Source organism: Macaca thibetana, chromosome 6, assembly GCF_024542745.1.
Source record: "Macaca thibetana thibetana isolate TM-01 chromosome 6, ASM2454274v1, whole genome shotgun sequence".
In the NCBI taxonomy this organism is placed as follows: Eukaryota; Metazoa; Chordata; class Mammalia; order Primates; family Cercopithecidae; genus Macaca; species Macaca thibetana.
The window spans coordinates 140,045,287-140,070,521 of record NC_065583.1 but is presented as its reverse complement, the minus strand read 5'-3'; the positions used below and the strand labels follow the sequence as shown (position 1 = coordinate 140,070,521).

The following is a 25,235-nucleotide window of genomic DNA, read 5'->3' as shown; positions in this document are numbered from 1 at the left end:
GTTGATGGAGACAGTGAAAAGAGAAACCTGAGGAAAAGGAGATAGTACTTTAGGTAATTTTTGTTGTCTTTGTTGTTGTTTACATTTAAAACATTTTTTTTTTTCCTGGCAACCTTCATTTAACTTAAAACTTTAGGTAATGTTAAAGGATATGGAACAGGAGGAGGGAATACAGATCTTTAAACCAAGACATAAGGAGCAGTGAGGGATAGGTATGAAAAGGACTGAGACAGTGTAGTTGCAGAAACCACAGGAAATAAGGTGGATTTGGTTAGCATGGGTCAGGAGTGTGATGGAAAATTCAAAAAGTTTGAAAAACTGAGAGAAAAACTTTGAACTGGGCAAATGGTAAGCTTGAGGAGGACAGCTTAATTTGAATGATGCCCTTAAACACCAAGTTGATGAAGTTTAGGAGATGATGAGGTAAGAATAAATTCACTTGCGTCTCAGATTTGGCAAAAAAAAAAAAAAAAAAAAAAAAAAAAAAAGAAGTAATGTTTCAAAGATAGGAAACAATGGGCAAAGCATTTCTTCTTCTTTTTTTTTTTTTTAATTTTGTTTTTAGAGACAGGGTCTTGTTCTGTTACCCAGACTGGAGTGCAGTGGCACCATCATGGTTCACTGTAGCTTCAGCCACCTGGGCTCAAGTGATCTTCCCATCTCAGTCTCCTGAGTAGCTGGGACGACAGGCACACACCACTCTGCCCAGCTGTTTTTTGTTTTTTGGTTTTTTTCCCCTAATTTTTGTAGAGACAGAAGTCTTACAGTGCTCTTATGCTGGTCTTGAACTCCTGGCCTCAAGAAATCCTCCCAACTTGGCCTGCCAAAGTTTTGGGATTACGTGCATGAGCCTCTGCACCTGGCTAGCATTATTTATTTATTTATTTTTAAAGACAGAGCTAGTGAAAGATACTGAAGATACGTGAAGAATAGTGAATAACTAATGATAAAAATACTGGAATAAGATAAGATGTGGAATCAATACAAATGGAAAGATTAGAAAATAATACGGTAACAACATTTTTCAGGTTGCTAATCCATACTCAAATCTAGTGTCCTGCAGCCAAGGTCTATTTATACCTTTGCTGTCCCTTATTACTTTCTAAGAAGGTAAGTAAGCCCTTTTAACTACTACCTTCATAGAAGTCACCTGTCTGACAAATGATCTGAACTGTAGGCATGTTTCATAGAGAAAAGCAGAAGCATGAAAGTAGCTGTGCATGAAAATATACAACTGACTTCTAAATAATTCTGCTAGACTGGATATATATCAAAATTAATGTCTCAGCCTTTAGGCACAGCTGTTCCATTATTTCACACGGTTCATTTACATAGTGCATTGTTTCAAAGACAAACCGATTTTTTTTCTCTTATAATAAAGGATTCCTAATTAGAGGACTGTGGAAGCCTAATGATTTTACAAGTATCTTTGTAAAATATAACAGACTAAGGCATATAAATTGTAGCAGATCATGCAGTAATGTTTAATAATTGCTTTTAGTTATTTTTACTGTCTTAGAAAAGGTTGTTCAAGTTGCAGATTGCATTTTTCAGTCTATAATGAAATTATTTCATATCTTGTTGCTCAGAGTTTTCCTGCTTTTCTGCAGGAAAATAACTTTAAAATGTTAGGAAAACATTTCTTAGAATGATAGTCATTTCCGTAGACTGGTGAAGACCTTTTGAATTCTTTGTATATATTCATATATACTTTGTGTACAAAGTAAAAGTGCTTTGTGAATTTGGTTCAGTTGTCTACCACAAATTATCTTTTAACAGGTGTTATGAGCCCAAGTACTCAATTCTAAGTTTACTGTGAAAAAGGGAAAGAGATGAAGTCTCAGAAAGCGCTTGGTGCCCTTTTCCATTAAGCAGGTCTTACCCATTTTCTCCTTCAAACATCTGTGCCAGAAAATCTTTATAAATTCACTAATTATCTACCATGTAAAAATAGACAAAGATGAAATGATTAAAAGATTAGGTAAGGTGAATGGTTAGGCTTTAGTTCTTTATCTAGCAAGTGCAACCTGGCAACATGATTTTTAGCACTGCATGAATATAATGCTTGAGAGGGTGGAATAGAAAATGATCAGAATGTGGTTTTCTGAAGGTACACAGCAGGCTTAAATTTTTATTTGCCTTTTTCTTTTTGTTTTCCTATGCATTGCCATTTTAAAAATTTTGTATGTGACAAATTTGGGAAATGCTATTGCATTGTTAATTATATTTAAATAGGTTTGTTCTTAGAAAGTTCTTACCTTTTCAAAGCAATAGAAATAAGTTTGGTTAGGGTTTTTGGAAAATTATATTATTTCATATCTTGTTGCTCAGAGTTTGGGAAGTAGATACATTTTGAAGCAGTGTGATCTTTTTAATTCCCTCTTTTATGTATGTCCATATTATAACTATCATTATTATAACTAATCATAAGATAGTAAGTCCCTTGTCAATTCTTACATTTTAGAATTCACAGGTGTGTCCTAGAGACTTATTCTGTTATAAATGCCAGATTGTTAAAAGTCAATTTAAGAAGCATGGTCTTGTTTACTATAAAAGGACGATAAACATAGTCTTTAATATCTGGCAAAATAACAAAACTTTTTTCATTCTTTCTTTTTAACTATTTATTGAATAGACAGACATGAATTTATTATACATATTTGCTCAATAAATCTTTGACAGATTGACACCTGTGAAACCAGCACGAAACGGAGCTTGGTATATTTTAAACATTTTTAAACATTTTGGTTTTAATTGACACATAATAATTACATATTTATAGGGTACAGTGTGCTATTTTGATATGTGTATACATTGTGTAAAAGTCAAATCAGGGTATTTAGCATATCCATTAATGGATTAATCAGTTTTCTGTCGCTTATAAAAGAATACCTGACATTGGGTAATGTATAAGAAAAGGAATTTAGTTCTTGCTGTTACAAAGGCTGAGAAGTCCAAGGTTGAGGGACTGCTATCTGATGACACCTTATTGCTGTCATTGAAGAGTCCCAGGGTGGCACAGGTTATCACATGGCAAGGGGGCTGAGTGTGCTAATGTGCTAGCTCAAGTCTCTTCTCTTCTTATAAAGCCACCAGTTCCTTTCCTGTGATAACTCATATTCATGAGGACAGAGCCTTCATGATCCAGTCACCTCTTCAAGGCCCCACCTCTCAATACAGCCCAATTTCACCAGGCATGAAATTTCAGCATGAGCTTTGGAGGGAACATTCAGACCATAGCAGTCACCTCATACATTTATCATTTCTTTGTGGTGAGAACGTTCAAAATCCTTTCTCCTAGTTATTTTGAAATATGCAATACTGTTAATCATAGTCACCCTACTGCACAAGAGAATACCAGAACTTATTCCTAAGTTCTAACTGTAACTTTGTATGCATTGTCCAGTCTTTCTCTGTTTCCCCTCTACCCTCCACTATTCTACTCTGTACTTCTATGAGATCAGCTTCTTTAGATTCCACATACGAGAGATTGTGTGGTGTTTTCTTTCTGTGCCTGGTTTATTTCACTTAAGATCATGTCCTCCTGGTTCGTCCATGTTGCTGCAAATGATAAGATTTTTTTTTTAATAGCTGAGTAATATTCCATTGTGCATATATACCACACTTAAAAATTTCATTTATCTATTGAAGGACAATTAGGTTGCTTCTCTATCTTGGCTATTATGAATAGTGCTGCAATAAATATGGTATCTCTTTGGTTTACTGATTCTCTTTGATATGCTGATTTCATTTCGTTTGGCTATATATATATATATACTCCTAGTAGTGGAATTGCTGGATCATCCATATGGCAATTCTATTTTTAGTTTTTTGAGGCACCTCTATACTATTTTCTATAATGGTTGTATTTACTAATATACATTCTCACCAACAGTATGTGAATTCCCCTTTTTCCATGTTTGTTACTTTTTGTCTTTTTCTTCAGAGGCAGGGTCTTGCTCTGTCACCCAGGCTAGAGTACAGTGGTGTGTTCATGGCTCCCTACATTTTTTTTTTTTTTTTGTCTTTTTGATAGTAGCCTAATTTAGGTGAGAAGAAACCAGAACCCAGATCAAGAAACAGAATTTGGTATATTTTAAAGTTTCTGTGTATTTATTACTGAATAGTAAGTTCATTTATTCAACAGATACTTTTTGAGTGTGGTTACTGTTTCCAACCATTTTTTAGATATTTGGATGACATCACATTGGTGAAATAAAGCAGAATTATGGTATAGGGAAATAAACATCAAATAATTATACCATTAAGTGCATAATTATGAACCGTATGAACACCGAAGGTACACTGTCCTGTGCAAGGCAGTACAACTAGGTAGTCTGTATTGTATTATATATTGAGGAATAAAAGGTAGACTTTGGAATCATACTGCTTAAGTTCAGATCTCATTGCCACGTCTGGTATTAGTGTGACTTCTAGGCAAGTGAACTATGTCTCTAAGCCTCACTTACTAACAGGGGGACAGTAATAATAGTACCTACCTTATATGATTAGTGTGGAAATTAAAAGAGATTATTCATGCAAAAATATTAGCACAATAGTATTCTGTGTGTGTATAGGTTCTGTGTGTGTATAGTATTAGTGATTATTATTTTTGTGTCAGTGGTGTTGTTTTATATTGTAACATTTGAAGGTGATAAAAATATTTCATAGAGTAGGTGCTAGTCTTAGATTTCAGATTAAATAACCGAAAGAGATATCAGAATCTAGTTGCATTGCATTCTGGCAGCCTTTATAGCATGTTTCATATTTTAGTGTGCATAAGAATCACTGGGGTACTTCCTATAAATGCAGATTACTGTGGGCAACTTTCTAGGCACACTTGACCCTGGAATAGGTATTTCTATGATAATCTACATATTTTTTTAAGAACATAGGCTTGAAAACTGATAGCCTATAAATGTGGTTTAAAATAATTTTTAATTAAACATATTAAATTAAAAAAATTTTTTTTTTATTTTTGAAACAGGGTCTTGCTCTGTCACCCAAACTGGAGTCCAGTGGCATGATCATAGCTCACTGCAGACTTGAACTTCCAAGCTGTAGGGATCCCCCTACTATCAGCCTCTAGAGTAGCCATTCTTGACTAATATAAGTGTTTTTGATGTAGGAACAAATAGCCAATTAACATAAAACATTGTAAGGTTTGTTGTTACTTACTTTTGGTGCATAAGCTTACTACAGCTGGTAGAAAATTTCCCCCAAATCTGTACTTGCTCTAGGATTCCCTGTTAGTGAATAGAATCATACATCAATTTACCCAATCCAGAAATATGGAATTCATCCTTGATTATGCCCTCTTATCTTTTTTCCATCTATAAGCCATTATTGAGTAAGTTGTCTGCTTAGAAAATTTTTTTAACCTTTACTTAAACTTGCCTTTCTCCTCTTCTACAGTTCACTCTCCAAAGTTGTATTCCTAAAGCACAAAAAACTGATCGTGCCATTCACTTGCACGTGCCTTCCTTAATAATTATCCATTGCCCAAGGATATAAGATATGTTAACTTAGAAAGATAAAAGTTAACATATCTTAGAAAGCTGTTGGAATCTAGCTCCATTTTCATTTATTCTCATCATGCTGTTTTCTGGAGGTATAGAATTTCTTGCTATTTCTTGAGTTCATTGAGGAAAGTACCATGTTTTTTCACATTTCCATATTAATGTGCATATTGCTCTTCACATTTTATATGCCTACAAGATGTATTGCTTATTGTCAAGAATAAGCTCGTGTTAAGCATCTCCAAATAACATTTGTGTCACTTACTGTCTTGCTCAGTATTTCTTTTAACCACTGTTTATTGACAGTCCACCATGTTCCTGGCATTGTGCCAGAGGCCAGGGGAGCATCTGTAAACAGACAGGTTTCCTATTCTCACTTGTTTTATACTCTAGTGAAATCTCTATCAAGCACTCTCCTTTTATTTTATTCGCATGGTATTTACTACCTACCTGTCTATTATATTACTATTAGATATTTATGTCCCTCTTTTTTTCCCATTTAATTTTGATCTCCAGGAGTGAGATCATATATTTATTAATGTTCCTCTCCTAGCAGTTAGTGCAGTATATGGCAGATGAGGAACACTGAAATTTATGACTGAATAAAATGTAGAAATTGAAATACCTGTGTAGATATACAGAGCTGTTCCTAGGTCAGCTCATAACTGTCTTTTATAGTATAGATTTATTTTTTAAAATTATGTAAGTAATAAAATTATTAAATACAATCTAGGGGAAAACCTGTGTTCCACTCTATTGATGGTGTTAACAACTTTTTTGAAAAATAACCTTGGAAGGACCACTGTTTAAAATTTAATTTTAAAATATTTTAAGTTGTTTATATTATAAAACTTATATTCTACGTAAATGAATTAAAATAGTAATTATAGCTTCTAATTACTAAAATTATACAACTTTTAATAGATGCTATGTTCAAATGAATTATTAACTACATCTAGCTCACTTTCTGTTAGTGTTCTATACCTAGGTTGATCCTCATCTATATTTGAGAGTTACAGTATATAATAACATGCTGATAATAAACCAATTAAAGACATGGCTTTTGTTAATAGAATTTTAAGACAGTCAGAGGAGTGACCTGGTAGATGTCACTTGTTTAATTTATCCAAAGGTACAGAATGATAAACTGTGAGCAAGGACTTTTTTTCTTCCATTAATTATAACTTTTTCTCCTTGAAATCATTCAAAGTGAGCAATTCTTTGGAATTACAGAAAGATGTTTTTATGTACACAGAAAGAGGAAAGTATAAAATGAGGTAAGTTTATAATTCAAAATTGAAGGGGGAGGAAAGTAGATCTGAATCCCGGAGTCCTTGAGAAGAAAAATTTATTTATTTATTTACTTATTTATTGTTAAAAGCATATAGGTATTTATTTGTTTTTCAGCCTTTAGTTTCAGGGGGTACATGTGCAGGTTTGTTACATGGTTAAGTTGAATGTTGCTGAGGTTCGGTGTACAAATGATCCTGTTATCCAGGTAGTGTGCGTGGAACCCAATAGGTTGTTTTTCAGTGCTCACTCCTCTTTCCTCCTCCCCTGTTAGTCCCCAGTGTCTCTTTTTCCCATCTTTAGGGAACACAATTTTAATATGTTACAAATCAGCAGAAATTGCCATAACTCTTCCTGCCATCATTATTGTAAGAGTAGGACACTAGGGGGCCGGGCGCAGTGGCTCATTCCTGTAATCCCAGCAGTTTGGGAGGCCAAGGCGGGTGGATCACGAGGTCAAGAGTTTCAGACTAACCTGACCAACATAGTGAAACCCCGTCTCTACTAAAAATAGAAAAATTTGCTTGGCGTGGTGGCACACCTGTAATCCCAGCTACTCAGGAGGCTGAAGCAGGAGAATCGCTTGAAACCGGGAGGCAGAGGTTGCAGTGAGCTGAGATCCCACAGTTGCACTCCAGTGCTCCAGCCTGGGCAACAGAGCAAGAGTCTGTTCCAAAAAAAAGAGTAGGACACTGGTACAAGAAGCCAACAAACACAATTCTAGTCTCTGGGAGAAGAAGATAATAGAGCAGATGTAATCCTAAGAAAAACAGACACTGCAGTTGAAGTTTACACTTAAGGCAATCATATTATTTATGGTTGTTATTTGTAATACAACCTGGGATACTTTGGGAAGTGAAAATAGATGGTATTAATAATTACAGTGGTACGCTAACTGTATATTGGAACCCTGATAAGTCAGATATGTGTAATATATAGCTATAATGTTAGTATGAAGAATGTATCATAAGAGCATAGAGAAGGGGGCTTGTAGGTTAGGAAAAACCTATGCTAATCTAGTCTGAGCTAGATTTCTAAAGAATGACAAAGTTGTTCCCCAAGTTGGGTTGAGAAACAAAGGGCATGACAGGTTAAAGGGACCTAGTGCCGTCTTGCTGTCCATGTTGCTCTGTCTCTGTCCATGTCATTGTCTCTCAAGAAGTGCTTCATGGTTTGTCATTTTTCTGAAACTGCTATGAAACGTTCAGTTGGTTGATTGCACTTCAGTTTTCCTACCTAGGCACTGGTTCTCCCAGCAGTTTCTGCTCATGAACCTCTTTTCTAATATATGCGATTCCCTGTATGCTCGTGTCTGTCTTTATGATCTTGGGGGTAGTGGCTTGCCCTGTGTCCTCACTTCTCTTACAAATTCAAGAAGAGTTGTTGATTTTTCAGTTCGTTCAGATTTTTACTTGTTAGAATGATGTCATGACTTCCAGGCCTCTTTTGTGTGGAACCAGAAATGAAGTCCGTGTTCGGTTTTTAGTATGATAAACTTAACATTTTAGGAACATTATAACCCCGTTAAACTGATTGACTTGCCATTGTAATTGACAGGTTTTTCTTTACTATTTTTGCCATTGTATTTATATTTAAAATATACCAGTGATCAAAAGATTATTATGTGCTTCAGTTGCTTGAGAGAAAACATGGTTATTTCAAGTATGTAAATGGAAGATAATACTTGTTCTCTGCATTCCAGATGGTTACACAGAACAAATAGACAGAAATTACAAAGGGGCAGATTTTGGCATCAGTGAAAGAAAAAATGTTCTATTTTGCTATCCAAAGATGGAATAGGTTCTCTTGGCAAATTTTGACTTCCTCTGCGTAGTTATTTTATCATAAACTAGAGGCCCTTAGGAGATTCTATCCTTGGGATACAGCCTTTCTCTACTAAATTATATAACTTTTTGAAATTAATATTTGTTAGAATTTCAGGAAATGCTAGATTGTTTGAAGCTATGCTTTTCTCATCTTTCGTACCTGTGGATAAGGGTGAGAAGATGTACTTCCAGTGTCTTTGCTAGTGGAGACAGTTTTGCTTCTGGCTTTTGGAAAAGTAATGCTAACTACAGTAATCTTCATATACTTTTAGTCATGTCTGCTCACAATAATCATAGATTATATTAAATATATAATTACATATTAGATTTGTGTAATTGTTTAGTTTTGTTCTGCTGTTGAAGTCCTGTATGTATCCAACTTTTCTCGTGGGATATATTGTAGTGTTTGTTTATGTGTATTCACACATACATCATAGAATACATTGTTGAACTCTACTCCCAGTCCCAGTTTCTCTTTGAAATTTTCAGGAAGGTAGATACAGTGATAAAAGCTGGATTTGTACAGTTAATCTCACAGTGGCTTGGAGACTGGATTAGAAGAAAGAGAGGCAATATAAGCACAGGGAATTAATTCATTGTGCAGCTTTTGCCATAATTTAGGTATGAGTTAGAAGAGCAATTGAAATGCGGCTATGGTTGATACAATTAAAACAAGGAAAAAGATGTCAGAAACTTTAGAGAGGAGTAAATAGCACTTTGCTGGCCAGTTGAAGGTGAGAGATCAGGGAGAGGAAAATGTCAAAGATAACTTTTAAGGGGAAGTTTTCCCTTAAGGTGGGCAAGAATTTAAAGGACCAGTAGTTACTCAGTTTGCCTAACTACCTTTTCTTTACAGTGCCTCTTTAAGGCCATTATCAACAAGCCTGGTCAGTCATTAACTGTAATAATCGTCGTTTCTGAACAGTTATAGATGATAAATGGAAATATATTTAGACATTTGCTTCAAGATTCTAGTCAGCCTCTAGCCCTTCAAGAAAACATTTTATAAGTGATTTTAATTAGAAGGAGCTCATGAGTGTGAGAAACCTTGTATGAAGCCTAGAGGAAGAGATAATAAGAGGAACTAAAGCTTCCTTAGGTCCATGCTGCCTGATAGGCCATTATATGCATATCACCCTTCTTTCACATACTCCTTTTATAGTTGTTTCTTTTTCCTTCTTCTCTGTCCTCTTGGTGTTTTGCTTCACAGGGCTATTGGAAGGGATAATTAGCAATACTTACTGGAGTTAGTACATGACCAGACATGTACTTCATTCTTAGTGAATGTTGGTTGGACCCTCCTCCTCCTGAGTACTGTTAACAACAACAACCTGGTCTTAAAAAATGTTTACTCACATATTTATTATTTAATATAGAAATATAATTCTTGAAAGCCTACTGTGTGGCAGAGACTGTGGTAGGCATTTGAAGATAATTGTAAGCAAGATGTCCTTGTCCTCATAAAGCTTAAAACCCTTCATAGAATCTTGGTTCATGTTACATAATTGTTCACCTGTTTTTTTTACTGTCCTGTTTTAGAGTGAAAATATTAGAAATTACAGAGCTACACAGATAATGCTCTAGAGTAAATGACATCTCATCCACACTACTGAGAGTTTAGGTAAGAGTGATGGAAAATTAAAGGCTAGGTAAGTGATGGGATAGTGGATAAGAATTGAGGGATCCTTGAAGTTACTGTAAGATGTCGGGGAATATATTCTGAGAATATATTTATGACAACATAGTGGCCTGTTGAGTTATTACCATATTTGGCTTTATTAAATTTGTACTGACTCCTTTAATTTATTATAATTTACTACTCTTGCATGACTGAAAAAATAGTTTCTTTAGGGATTTGTTCGAGGTTTCATTAATAATAGTTTTAGAATTATGTATCAAAAAGTATGTCATATGTTATATAAGCAAAACAAATTCTACCTGCATATTAAATGATTTCAGGTAATTCAGACTAAACTAAAAGAAAGAGGGTCATAATTTCTAGTATCTGTATAGCACTTTATGGGTTGAATATTTCTATATGGAATATCTAATGTAATCATTAATATAGCTCTGGAAGGTCATTAATGTTTCTACTTTAAAAACGAATTAATCTTGGATCATGAAAGTAATATACCACTAAAACCCTCATATAATAAAAGTTAAACAGACTAATGTGTTAAACACTTGCCTGGGCCAGCTGTATAACTTTCACATGATTGCTCCATGAAAATTGATTATGCTAAACAAATAACTTTTAATTATAGTTATTATTTATTGAGTAGCTGTTATGGGCTAGGCATTGTGCTAAGGAAGTTATATCTCACATTTTGCAAGAGCATTTTTAAAGTAGTTATATATTTCCACTTTACCTATGAGAAAATGGATGCTCATGAAGTTAAGTAATTTAGCCAAGGCTACATGGTTTGGGGGTGAATAAGCTAGACTTGAATTCAGTTCTTTTTTATTCCAAAGGTGTTTTTCCTTTCCATTACTCCCAAGTAGCATGTGCATGCCAGCATTTTTTGGTCATGAATTTACTTTATGTACATGGACTCAGATTTATTTAAAAATAAATTTTGTGTTGTGTATTTATTGACAGGTAAAGATAACAACAATATAGTTTATTGCAGCAAGTTATAAAGCAGCATATATTGAAGCCAATTTTATGTTAATGTTTACACACATATCAGCATATCCATCTGTGTGTGTACATGTGCACATGCACAGAATTGAGCCAATAAATAAATGAATAATTAGTGAATAATGGTTTATACATTAGTTTTCTCTTGGTGGTCTATGTATTATGTATCTTTGTGTGTATATGTGTGTGTTTAAATATGTAAAGAGTTTTATGCAATCTTTGTTGAGCTGAAATTAACACAAAATAAAATGTACATATTTTAAGTATGCATTTAAGTGCCATTCAGTAATTATCCACTACTTTCAAACAAGATATAACATATTTTTATCCCCTTCCCTAAACCCCCTTGCCTATTTCCAGTTGGTTACTTTATCTTCCAACAATCACTGTCTGACTTCTATCATCATAGATTACCTCTGCTTATATTTGCATTGCATACAAATAGAATGATACTATATATATATATATACTCTTATATCTGGCTTCTTAACATTTTTGAAATTCATCTATGTTGTATGTATGAGTAGTTTGTTTTTTTCTTATTAATATTGTTTTGTTTTTGTTTTAAGAGACTGGGTCTTGCTCTGGCACCCAGGCTGGAGTGCAGTGGCACATTCATAGCTCACTGTAGCCTCGAACAGCTGGCCTCAAGGGATCCTCCTGCCTCAGCCTCCCTAGATGTTGAGATTACAGGCATGAGCCACTGCACATAGCTCTATTTTTTTTCTTTATTTTTGATTAATATTCCAGTATGTAGATATACTACAATTTGTTTATCCATTTGTTGATGGACATTTGGGTTGTTTCCAGTTTGGGACTGTTATGAATAAGGCTGCTATAAATATTCTTGTACAAGTATATTTGTTGTCATATATTTTTAACTGAGAGTGAAATTACAGAATCATAATATTGACAGATGTATATTGCCAACTGTTCTTTAAAGTGATTGTAACATTTAATGCTCCTCCAATAGTGTGTAAGAATTCCGGTTGCTCCATAGCCTCTCCAACATTTGATGTTGTCATTCTTCTTGATTTTAGCTATTCTTATATGTGTGTAATGGTACTTCTGTGGTTTTAATTTTCATTTTCCTGTTAATTAATGATGGTAGGCACCTTTTCTCATACTTTTTGGCCTCTTACCCTCTTTTGCTTTCACATCTGTTTAAATCTTTTACCTGTTTTTACATAGGTTATTTTATTGTTGATTTGTAGATGATAGTCATATATTGGTTATTAAAATCTCGTCTGATGTTTGTGCTGTGAATGTTTTTTCCCCATTTTGTAGATTGTCTTTTCATTTTCTTAATAGTCTTTTGATGAGCAGAGGATTAGATACTTACGTCAGATAATTAACTTTATACTAATTAAGACTGCTTTCTATTCTGTATACTTAGAAAAATATTTAACATTGATATGTAAACATGCTTCTGCAGGATGGAAGTGTTAGTAATTTTTTAAAATTTTATTTGACTTTTTTATTTTTCAAAATGTTTATAAAATAATGTAACATCAGAAGTACTCCAAAAAATAAACTTCAACATAAATACGTGTAACTTATGGTGACGTTAATATGTAATACTCTGGTGAATACTATATACGTGTCATACAATTCATGATAGTGAAGCACATATAAAACATTACACTTACATTTATTATATTTATTTTAAACTGCTTTTTCCATTTTTTCTTATAAAAGCAATATAAAGAGATTAATTATTTTAATCTAATCAGAGCCATGAAGTCTTCATTTTTTTTCATTTCCTCTCATTTTGTACATATTTTTTTAATACTCGTTTAGAGAAGTTGTAAAATATAGTCCAAGACATAAAAATAAATCATCAGTAATTTTTGCCACCTAAAATTAACTTCTCTGAAAATATTTTTGATGTATATACTTTCCTAATTGCAAGAATCCTTGAATAGCCTTGCATCATCTCCTTTGGGGTAAATTAAGTGTTAACCCTATCCCTTTTCAGCTATACTTAAAGTTTTATACAGTCCTCCTTCCAAAAACATACAAGGCAGTGTAAAGTTAAGAAAATAAATCTCTTGACATTTTGGTTTCTCTTCTAAATCTGTATTTCGTTTTTCTTAATAATATGCAGTATCTAGTATGTGAGAGTAATACATTTTTTTTTTTTTTTTTTTTTTTGAGACGGAGTTTTGCTCTTGTGGCCCAGGCTGGAGTGCAGTGGTACAATCTCGGCTCACCACAACCTCCGCTTCCCGGGTTCAAGTGATTCTCCTCCCTCAGCCTCCCAAGTAGCTGGAGTTATAGGCATGCACCACCACGCCCAGCTTATTTTGTATTGTTAGGAGAGACGGGGTTTCTCCATGTTGGTCAGGCTGGTCTCAAACTTCTGACCTCAGGTGATCCACTCGCCTCTGCCCCTCAAAGTGCTAAGATTACAGGCATGAGCCACCGCGCCCAGCCATACATTATATTTTTAAGTCGTCTATTAAAAACAATACCACAATGTATCTACAGTGTCACAAGCAGAATAGGCAACTCCTCGATGGAAGGACAGGAGAAGACAGATCAAATTAAAGATGGTTGAAATCAATTGTATTCAGCTCTACAACTGAAGATATTAAATCACTGGATAGTTAGAATTGCTGCAGTTATTGCATTACCTCCAGAGAGATTTATCAGGAATACATGTAGTATTTACAGTCTACACAATATGAAGAAAAGAACCACTGTAATTCTAGTGGTTCTTTTGTATTTTGCTTCCTTCCATTTGAGTAGTTGCCTATCATAGCAAGCTACCTACATTTAATTTTTCCTTTTTTTTGTTTTGTTTTGTTTTGTTTTGTTTTTGAGACACGGTCTGTTGCCCAGGCTGGAGTACAAGTGACATGATCACTGCTCACTGCAGCCTTGACCTCCTGGGCTTAAGCAGTCCTCCCACCTCAGCCTCCTGAGTAGATGGGACTACAGGTGTAAGCAACTGTGTCTGGTTGTTTTTTCCTTTTTTCTCTCATACAGCCATGGTTTTCTAAACTTTAAGGCTTCAGAGAATATCATCTTAGATTATCTCACTTCTGACCTTATACTTTTCACATATTGCTGTTATCAGTAGACAGTTTTAGAGAAGGAAAATTGGAAACACTGTGAGCAGGAAGAAATAGAGACGGGTAAACCTCTCTTTAAATTTCTTTTGCATTTCCATATCTATTCATTCTATCTCCCTTATAAAAACCATGTCAATCAGCTTGCTTACCAGTGTAAGTGTTGACACTCTAAGGGTTGACAGACTGCAGCTCGAGAGCCAAGTTTGTTTTATTGGAGCAGTGCAATGAACTGAATGTTTGTGTCATTCAAAAATTCATATGTCAAAATCCTAACCCGTAATGTATTGGTATTAGGAGGTGGGGCCCCTAGGAGGTAATTAGGTTATAAGGGTGAAGCCCTCACCAATGGAATTAGTGCCCTTATAAAAGGGACCCCAGGGAGCCCTCTAGCCCCTTTCCCCACCATGTGAGGAGATGGTGAGAAATTGGCAGTCTACAACCTGAAAGAGGAACCAGGACCTGACCATGCTGGCACCCCGATCTTGGACTTGGAGCCTCCAGAACTGTGAGACATAAGCTTCTGTTGTTGAATAAGCCGTTCGGTCTCCATTACTTAGTTTTATGGTATACTGAACTGACTAATACACCTGAAAAGTCAATTTTCTATACTTACTTTCTGATGTAAAACTTTAGAGTTGCATAGCTGCAGCAGAGACTTATGGCCTGCAAAGCCTAAAATACTTTACCTGGTTCTTTACAGAGAATGTTTTTCAGTCCCTGGTCTAGCAAGTAAAGAAGAAAGCAGAGATTTCTCATTTTATTACCAGGAAAACTTAACCTGTTATTTCAAGTTAAAAAGTCCCTCAGAGCAGCATTGTACCACATGAATGTTAGATAGTAATTCAGTGTCTAAAATGGTCCTAATACTGTTTTAATTGATCTGGGAAGCCAAATACTGTCTGGGAGGTGGAGGTTCTTGGTAATTATATAAAGGAGAAAGCTTTGAGGAGGAGAAGGAAGGAGAAAGGCTGGTTCATTTTGGTTTGAGTTAAGGATAACATCTTCATTAGGCAAACACTTGACTCATTGTTGAGTTACCACCACCTGTGAGTTTTTAAATTATGTGCATGCAGTTTGTTGTTGTCATCAGTTTTCTTCCACGTCTATGTTAGATACATTAGAGAGGGAGTTGTGTTGTTTATTGCTATATTTCCAGTACCTAAAACAGTACCTGATCATAATAGCTATTCAGTTAATACTTGTTGAATGAATACACTTAGATGCAAGATTTTGCTTTGTAACAAGATTGTGGTTTTAAAAAAATGTCTGCAATCAGTTTGTACCCAAAAAATAAGCCGTATTTAAAAATTTGCAAACCTTTGTAAGGAATCTATCTTTTCAGACTAATCATCGTAACTGTTAGATTAGATAGCAGTAACTATATTATCACAAGTAAATCTTACTGTTTGCTGCCTGACAAGCTAATGATAAATTGAAGTAAAATGTTTAGATTATACATTTCCATTAGATGCGTGTCACACTAGCTTCTATGAACCTCCACCCTGACTTTGCAAACTACCATAGGTCCTAAATTATCTAAAGCGTTGTTATAAAATTTTTATGAACTTCTCAAATATAGTTAAGTCATGTTAATGCCATTGACTTGCTTATAATTTTTCGCCTACAGTCTTTTCAAACAGATACAATTTATAGTAGTGAAAAGATACGACTAAATACTAACAGTGACCTATTCATGGCCCCTTGTAATTCTTTCTAATAGATCCAGTCTCACTCAGTGATGGATCATTCAACTTTCAAAATAACTCCCCAGAATCACTAAGTATAAAGACATATGCTAAACCGTAAGTCTCCAGCCCCTGAGCCTGGACTGGTACAGGTCTGTCGTTTGCTAGGGACCGGGCTGCACAGCAGGCGGTGAGCGGCGGGGGAGTGAGCATTACTGCCAGAGCTCCATCTCCTGTTAGATCAGCAACAGCATTAGATAATTAATAGGAGCACAAACCCTATTGTGCACTGCACATGTGAGGGAGCTAGGTTATGCCTTCCTTATGAGAATCTAATGTCTGGTGATTTGAGGTGAAACAGTTTCATCCCAAAACCATCCCCACCCCGGGTCCATGGAAAAATTGTTTTCCACAGAACCCGTCCCTGGTGTCCAGAAGGTTGGGGACTGCCATGCTAAATCACTTAAGATTGAATTTTATTTACGTTAAAAATATTTCGTCTGTCATGAAAATCAAATGACTAATCTCAGCATATAGCAACTTCAAAGCAATTGGAAATAGCTAAGTAGTGTACTTAGTGCTTTGACACCACATTTGTTGTCATAGATAACACCCTGTATAAAAGAATGGAGTAAGGTAGGCAGACACAAGCTAAATTTAAACAGGACAATGCAAACAGTTTCATTTGGTGAGGAAAACACTAATTCAAAACAAACAATTCCTTGAGTTTGCGTTAACAGATAAGTCTCAAAGGAAGTCATAATGGCTCTTAAACTAAAATATCAAAAACTTGATAATGTATTTTAAAAATTGTGCTTTTGTTTTTATTTAAATAGGATGGCGAAGATTTTAGTAGTTTATAGCCATCTGAAGAAATTGACATTGTATTCCAGAGGTGGCGAACTACTGCCTGTAAGACCATATCTGGCCCATGGCTTGTTTTTGTAAAGTATATTTTTAAAGCATTTTTTTCGTTACTTTAAAGATGTTGCTTCACTGTCTTCTGTTTGGACAATAAATCCATTGTTATCCTTTTTTGTTTTTTTTTTTTGCTTTATGTAACTTTTTTTTGTTGTTGTTAATCTGGCTACTTTTAAGATTTTTCTCTTATCAGTTGTTTTGAGCAATTTGATTGTAATCTGCCTAGGTCTAGTTTTCTTGGCTTGCTTTTGTAAAGCAAGTATTTTTTTTCTTTCATTACTTTAAAGATGTTGCTTCACTGTCTTCTGTTTTGTCCTGTTTTGGATAAGAAATCCGCCGTTATCTTTTTTTTTTTTTTTTGGCTTTTCTTTTCTCTGTGTAACTTCTTTTTTTTTTTTTTTTTTTTTTTTTTTTAATCTGGCTACTCTTAAAATTAGCTTCATCAGTGGTTTTGAGCAATTTGATTATAATCTGCCTAGGTCTGAAAGTTTTCTGCATGTTTCTTATGATTGGGGCTTGATGAGCATTTTACTGGTTTATTGTTTTCATCAAATTTGGAAAGTTTTCATCCATCACTTTTTTCTTTTTTTGCAAAGAAGACTTTATTAGGTGCTTTCTCTCTCTCATGAGGATTTGGGTCGCTCCAGGTGAAACTCCAAATTACTAGACATTACACTGCTTCCTTCAATTGCAGCAAGTTTATCCCTATCCCACAGTGGGTGCTCAGGAAAGCATCTTGAGGGTGAATGGGTTTCCAGCCATTCATGGTTAAGTTTGTCTGATGCTTTTGTTAGTTAAGATGTTCCTGTGTCATTTCTTAGAAGCAGTTTTGTGTCTCCCTCCAAATAGTCCACCACCTGGCTGCACCCCACCTCCATCTGTCCCCCAGCTACCAGGTAATAGTGAATGGTTCAGAAGGTGCTGCTCTGGGGCAGCCAGGCCTTTAGCTGCAACACAAAACAATGAACAGCAGCAATTTCCAGCTCCCCCCTTGGGTCTGATGCAAGGGCATTTTGATGGCGTTCTAGTTGCACAGGATAGAGCAGTATGACAGCAGAAACACCACTGGCAGCACCTGGCAGGGGACAGGAGCCATGTTTGCAAGAGGCCTGGGAAGGCTGGGTGGCTTTTATCCATCATTTCTTCAAGTAATTGCTCTGTTCCCTCAATTCTTTCTTTCCTTTGGGGTTTCCAGTTACACATATGTTAAGCAGCTTAAAGTTCCACAGCTCACTGGTGGGGTTACATCCCAATACATCCATTGTAAGTTCAAAATGTCTTAAGTAAAAAATACATTTAATGTGCCTAACCTACCAAACATCTTACTTTAGCCTAGCCTACCTTGAATATACTCAGAACACTTACATTAACCTATAGTTGGGCAAAACTATCTCACACAAAGCCTATATTATAAGATGTTGTACATTTCATGCAGTATATTGAGTACTATACTGAAAAACAGTGGTTTTATGGGTTCTTGAAGTATATTTTCTACTGAATGTGTATTGCTTTGGCACCATGTAAAGTTGAAAAATTAAGTCTAACAGTTGTAAGTCACGGACCATCTATATATTTTATCTAATTTTTTGGTTTACTCAAACGGGGACAGTTTGTTTGGTCCCTTTTACTACATTGTAGCCTTGCTATCAAACAAATATCAAGTGAAAGTTGTGATGTTGAGATTTTTCTTAGTCTGTTTTATGCTGCTGTAACAGAGTATCTGAAACTGGGAAATTTATAAAATACAGAGATTTATTTCTCACAGTTCTGGAGGCAGGGAAGTCTGAGGTCAAGGGGCCTTTATCTAGTAAGTGCCTTCTTGCCATGTCATCCCATGCTGGAATGGAAGGTCAAGAGAGCACTGGAGGTGGGGTGAGAGGAGACATGCTTGTGAGAGCAAGAGCACAAGCAAGGTGGGGGTGGTACATGCAAGAGGGAGCCAAAAGCTTTTATAACAAACCCACTCTCATGATAACCCACTTCCTCCTCAACAATCCATTCATGGGGGCAGAGCCTTCATAACCTAATCACCTCTTAAAGGTCCCACTTCTCAACACTTTGCATTAGTGGTTTAAGTTTCCAACACAACTTTGGGGGAACACATTCAAATAATAGCAATATTTAAGATTTTGTGGTTGAGTAATTCCAGGCAGTGATACAGAGCTGGACCATGGGTATAGGGGAGTAGAGATGTGAAGTTAATTTGATTCATCACAGAGACTTTGAAGTCATTTAAATTAATAGATTTGGGGTGGAGGGTAACACTTCAAACCAAGAATCAAAGTTGTGAAGTTTTAATACTGCATGTTTTATGTGTTTCAGCGGGGAAATACTCAAAAAATTATGTTAAATTGTCTTGTCTTTCCTTCTAGAACCTTCTGATAACTTAAGAGAGATTCTCCAAAATGTGGCCAGATTGCAAGGAGTATCAAATATGAGAAAGCTAGGCCATCTGAATAACTTTACTAAGGTAAGTAACTTGAATTTTTATTATTATCTAAAATTCTTTGTTCCTTACCACACTTACTAAATGTTTCTTGACCATCATTAAATACAAATTCTTGTGTATTCACTCAGCATTAATGCTTTTCTTTCCTGCTTCTCATGGATTTTGTCCTGTGTATCTTAAACTTAAAAATGTATTTGTGTAATGGAATCATTACATCTTTGTTATAGAAAATTTGGTAGGTTCAGAAAAGAATAAAATCACTGAGAAATTTACAGTTCAACCTTTTATTCACATAAGGATGCATTTCTTTTGCCTTCTACATATTTTACTTGATAATATATGGTACAGGCATACATTGGAGATATTGTAGGTGTGATTCTAAACCACTGCAATAAAGTGAATGCTGTAATAAAGGATGTCACGAGTTTTTTGGTTTCCCGGTGAGTATAAAAAGTTATGTTTATACTGTAGTGTAGTCTGTTAAGTGTACAATAGTATTATGTTTAAAAAAATGTATGTACCTTAATTTAAAAATACCGATTAAAAAATACAGTCATCTGAGCCGTCAGCAGATTGTGGGGGTTTTTTTGTTGGTGGAGGAACTTGCCTCAATGTCGATGGCTGCTGCCTTATCAGAGTAGTGGTTGCTGAAGGTTGAGGTGACTGTAGCGATTTCTTAAAATAAGACAGCAATGAAGTTTGCCACATTGACTCTTTCTCTCATGAAAGATTTCTCTGTAGCATGCAATGCTGTTTGATAGCATTTTTCTTTCAAAATTGGAGTTAGTCCTCTCAAACCCTGCCACTGCTGTATCAACTAAGTTTCTGTAATATTCTGAATTATTTGTTGTCATTTCAACAGTGTTCACAGCATCTTCACCAGGAATAGATTTCATGAAACCCCGTTTTTGCTTATCCATAAGAGGAAACTCTTTATCCATTAAAGCTTTTTCATGAGATTGCAGCAATTCAGTCACATCTTCAGGCTCCAACTCTAATTCTAGTTCTCTTGCTATTTCTTCCACGTCTGCAGTGACTCCTTCCACTGACACCTTGAATGCCTCAAAGTCATCCATGAGTATTGGAATAAACTTCTTCCAAGTTCCTGTTAGTGTTGAGATTTTGATTTCCTCCCATGAATCAGGAATGTTCTTAATGGCATCTGGAATGATGAATCCTTTCCAGAAGATTTTCAGTTTACTTTGACCAGATCCATCAGAGGAATCACTATCTGTGTAGTGTTACTACTATCTATTGTAGTGTTACAAAAAGTATTTCATTAAAATAAGACTTGAAAATCAAAATTATTCCCCGATTCATGGGCTGCAGAATGGATGTTGTGTTAGCAAGCATGAAAACAACATTAATCTCCTTGTGACTATCAGCTCTTGGGTGACTAGGTGCATTGTCAATGAGCAGTAATATTTTAAAAGAAATCTTTTTTTTTTTTCCTGAGCGATAGCAAATACTGTTTTCTCAACAGTACGTTTAAAATATTTAGTAAACCATGCTGTAAACAGATGTGCTGTCATCCAGGCCTTGTTCCATTTGTAAAGCAGAGACAAAGCAGCTTTAGCATAATTCTTAATATCTCTAGGATTTTCAGAATAGTAAATGATCATTGGGTTCAATCTAAAGTCACAAGCTGCATTAGCCCCAGACATGAGTCAGCCTGTCTTTTGAAGCTTTGATGCCAGACATTGACTTCTCTTTAGCTATGAAAGTTCTCGATGGCATCTTCTTCCAGTTGAAGATTGTTTGATCTGCGTTGAAAATCTGTTGTCTAGTGTAGCTACCTTGGTCAGTGATCTTAGCTGTGTCTGCTGAATAACTTGTTGCAGCTTTTGTATCAGCATCTACTGCTTTACCTTGCCATTTTATGTTATGGAGATGGGTTCTTTCCTTTAACCTCATGAACCATTCACACTTTTCTTCTGCAGCTTTCTCACCTCTGTCAGCCTTCATAACATTTAAGAGAGTTAGGGCCTTGCTTGCTCTGGGTTAGGCTTTAGTTTAAAGGAATGTTGGCAGCCAGTTTAATCTTCTATCTGGACCACTAAAACTTTCTATCAGCAGTAAGTCTGTTTTGCCTTCATATTATTTGTGTGTTTATTGGAGTAGTACTTTTAATTTTCTTCAAGAACTTTTCCTTTGCATTCACAACTTGGCTACCTGTTTGTCACAAGAGGCCTCTCTGGACTTTCTTCACTAAGCTCAATCTTTAACTTGTGATTTAAAGCGAGAGATGGTTGACTCTCCTTTTTATTTGAACACTTAGAGGCCATTATAGTGTTATTAATTTGCCCAATTTTACTAAGTATTGTATCTGAGGAAATAGGCCCAAGGAGAGAGGGAGAGACAGAAACACCCAGTTGGTGGAGCAGTTGGAACACGTATTTATTAAGTTCATCGTCCTATATGGGTCCAGCTCATCTTGCCCCAAAACAATGATAATAGTTACATTGAGGATCACTGATCATAGATCACCCTAACAGACAGTAATAATAATGAAAACATTTTTAGTATTGTAAGAATTGCCAAAATGTGACAGACACACAAAGTGAGCTCATGCGTTTGGAAAAATGGCACCAATGAACTTGCTTGATGCAGGTTTGCCACAAACCTTCAATGTGTAAAAAACACAGCATCTGTGAAACTCAATAAAATGAAGTATGCTTGTAAGTATTCGTATTTAACTACATATGTGTGCCATATTTAATAAATATAGCCATAAACCCAAAGAACTATATTATAACTTTCTCTTTTCCTGATGTTGTATCCCCATTATTTGGATCTAAATTAGAGCCCAAATTGTAGGGGTCCTGGTCCCAAATAAACATTGATTTGATCTCTAATAGCAGCCCAGAATTCTTGAGTTTGATGAGTGGATTGGTATATTTCTCAGCCTTGTAATGCTGGAGAGCCAATTCATGCAAACACTAAAATGCCTGCTATTTTGGGAGATACCCTAAAATAGAAAACAGAATGGGTCTTTGGGATAACGTTCCCCTTACCTTTTAGTATATCAAATATAAATTGTTTTTGATGAAAGAATTATTTTATGTTTTAACCCTTTGCTACTCAGAATATCCACAGTTCATCGGTATTGGTATCGCCTTGAAGCTTGTTTGAAAATGTGCTATTTTAGCCCCACCCCAGACCTACTAAATCAGGATCTACAGTTCAATAAAAAGTCTCAAGCAAACGTATGGGTACATTCAAGTTTGAGCTGCACTGTTTTAATCCTTCCAAATATTCTTTAAGTAACTGAACTGTGACTTGGATTTGATTTTTATTTCATAGAAATAGAAGGGGATGAGAATATAGTCACTGTGTAATACAATTTTTTTATGTAGTATAGTGCAATAAATATAGGTTGGGTTTTTTTCTATAGCTAGGGAAGCGAGCACATAGGCATTTATTTTTCATTAGTGAAGTTTTAAAATATTCTGGCTCTTTTTTAATATATAAGAGATGAGAAAATGATTTGTATGAGGGATGAGAAAGTCATTTAAAAAAAAAAAACTTTTAAAAACATTGAATAGGTACTGGAGAATGGGCTTTCAGAAATATGTTTCTGTATTTTGTAGTGTGAGTGAATGTAATGAAAATCTTCAAACATCTTTCTTCAACATGGTGGTGAGATAATGTCACATCTTTAAGACTCCAACATTGTTCCAAGGTTGCAAAATGCATCTTCTAGTTTCATTGTCTTTTATTAAATTTTACAATTTTATTTCACCAATCTTCACTTAATTCAAATAAGCCTCACTTGCTTAGTTTTAACCATTAAAAACAATTATAATAGAGGTCTGTGTCCTGTTTGCAGTTATGATTGCTGTTATAACCAAGTTTGGACACCTTGATATATAGTTCCACATCTCTTGCCAATTAGGATTCTGAAAGTTGGGGATGGAGGTGAAAATGGCAGTAATTCCTGTTATTTTACTTTGTTACCAGCATGGGCCCTACAGCAATCTTAAAAATCTAGAATAGTGTTGCCTAATAGAAATATGATGTGAGCCACATATGTAATTTTAAATTTCCTAGTAGCCATACTAAAACAGTAAAAAGAAACATGACATTAATTTTTAATATTTTTATTAAGCCAGTATATCTAAAACATTATCATTTGATGTAATTAGTATAAAACATTATTAAATGTTATTTTGCTGTTTTTTCATACTAAAATTTTGAAAGCAAGTTTATAAGACTAGCCACATTTCCAGTGCTCATAGCCACTTGCGACTAGTAGCTAGTAACCACATTGGACAGTGAAGATACACAGTTTTTTGGAACAGGAGTGGCTTAAAAGCCTTCATTTCTAGGAATCTGTTGAACACCTCTTATTCTCCCTTCTCATTTATTTCTGTCTGGGTCCCAGGTTCTCTTGCATGAGGATTAGTTTCCCTTTTTTCTTTATTCTTCTCTCTCCAGTTTCCTTGTTTTCTGTCGGTCTAAATTTCCCCCACAGTATTTCACTAAGTTATTCACTCCACCTCCTCTCTCTTTCTTGATTTGTGCTCCCCCACTCTCTTCTGCCTTTACTCCTTCTCATCCCTTCTCTACTTCTTCCTTTTTCCCCTCTTCATCTTCTCACTCTTCTTTCTTCACCCTTCCTTGTCACCTTTCTCGTCCTCCATCTTTTCTCAGTCCCTTTGCCCCCTTTTCTGTTCCCCCCTCCTTCCTTTTCTCTATTGTACCACTGTAGAGTGTGCAGTGATACATCTCTGTAATGAAGGCTCTAAACTTTTGTACTTTTTATAGTCTTGTTTGTTTTTTGTTTTACCATATCCTTTACAAAATGATTTTCATATATCCCTCTGGCCTTGGTGCAAGCTTTGCAGCAGCCCCTTTCTTTGCTATGTTGCTATGATTTTAAAATCCTGATAGCCAAACTTATTAGAATTTGTCTATTCTAAGAGTGAGTACGCCCTGAGTCACGATCTTAGGGGCTGTCCTCTGAATAGAGTCCATGAACTTTGGACTTGATAAAATCTGTTTTGACTGCTTAGTGATGTGCTGGGAAAAGCATGAGCTTTAGATCAAACAGATGGAGACTTGAAGCACAACTGTGATTAACTGTCAGGGCAATCTTAGGCAGATTTCTTTACTCAGAGGTAATCTTGCTTTCTGTAGAGGCAAGGTCTCAGTCTAGTGCCTGGCACATAATATGTGCTGTGTAATAGGCAGTGCCTTGATTCAACCTCATGTTTGGTTTTTGTGTTTTTTTGTTCTTTTTGTCACCTCTCTAGTTTTTAGCTGACTATAAGGTGGTGAGTCTGCTTAATAGTTTGAGTTGTCAATTGGTAAACTATTACTGTAAATCAGGGTTTTTCAGTGCCGGCATTACTAACAAATTGAGCTAGATTATTATTTGTTTTGAGAAGCTGCTGTGTGTATTTTAGGGTGTTCAGCATTGTCCCTGGCCTCTACCTACTAGATGCCAGTAGCACCCCCGCCCCAAACCAGTTGTGACAAGCAGAAATGTCTCCAGATATTGCCAAATGTTCCCTGGGAGACAAAATTGCCCCCCATTAAGGACCATTTCTGTAAATAAATTGTGTGTAGATTTTATTATAAAATTTATTCAAATATGCAGCACAAAACAAACACTGAATTTAATTGTACTGTGTCTTGAATTCCATTTGTTAGAGACCTAAGTATATAAATATTTAGGTAACTAGTATTCCTATAAAACCTGTAAATTCATTCATTTGCTTATTGAGTAAAATTTAGGAATTCTCAGAAATTTCTAAGAATAGCTCTATAGAATAAGAAAATAAGAAAAATAATTATGATACCAGGACTAGTGGAGTTTTTTTGC

The 25,235-nt window shown here is 35.4% G+C and overlaps 1 protein-coding gene and 1 pseudogene across 9 annotated transcripts in view; one reads left to right on the top strand and one right to left on the bottom strand.

The window, feature by feature from the left end:
• The window catches only part of RICTOR (RPTOR independent companion of MTOR complex 2), a 128,808-nt gene that overhangs the window by 27,590 nt on the left and 75,983 nt on the right, over positions 1-25,235 (top strand). For 5 of the 9 annotated variants that reach the window (XM_050793402.1, XM_050793395.1, XM_050793397.1 and 2 more), the window contains one exon: positions 19,332-19,429. In XM_050793402.1, coding sequence (XP_050649359.1) covers positions 19,332-19,429 — 98 coding nt within the window. Of the gene's footprint in view, positions 1-6,396; positions 10,285-13,039; positions 16,156-19,331; positions 19,430-25,235 lie in introns of those variants that run through there. The other 4 variants (XM_050793400.1, XM_050793399.1, XM_050793398.1 and 1 more) reach the window with 4 other exon arrangements.
• LOC126957023 (androgen-induced gene 1 protein-like) lies at positions 17,903-18,055 on the bottom strand (annotated as a pseudogene).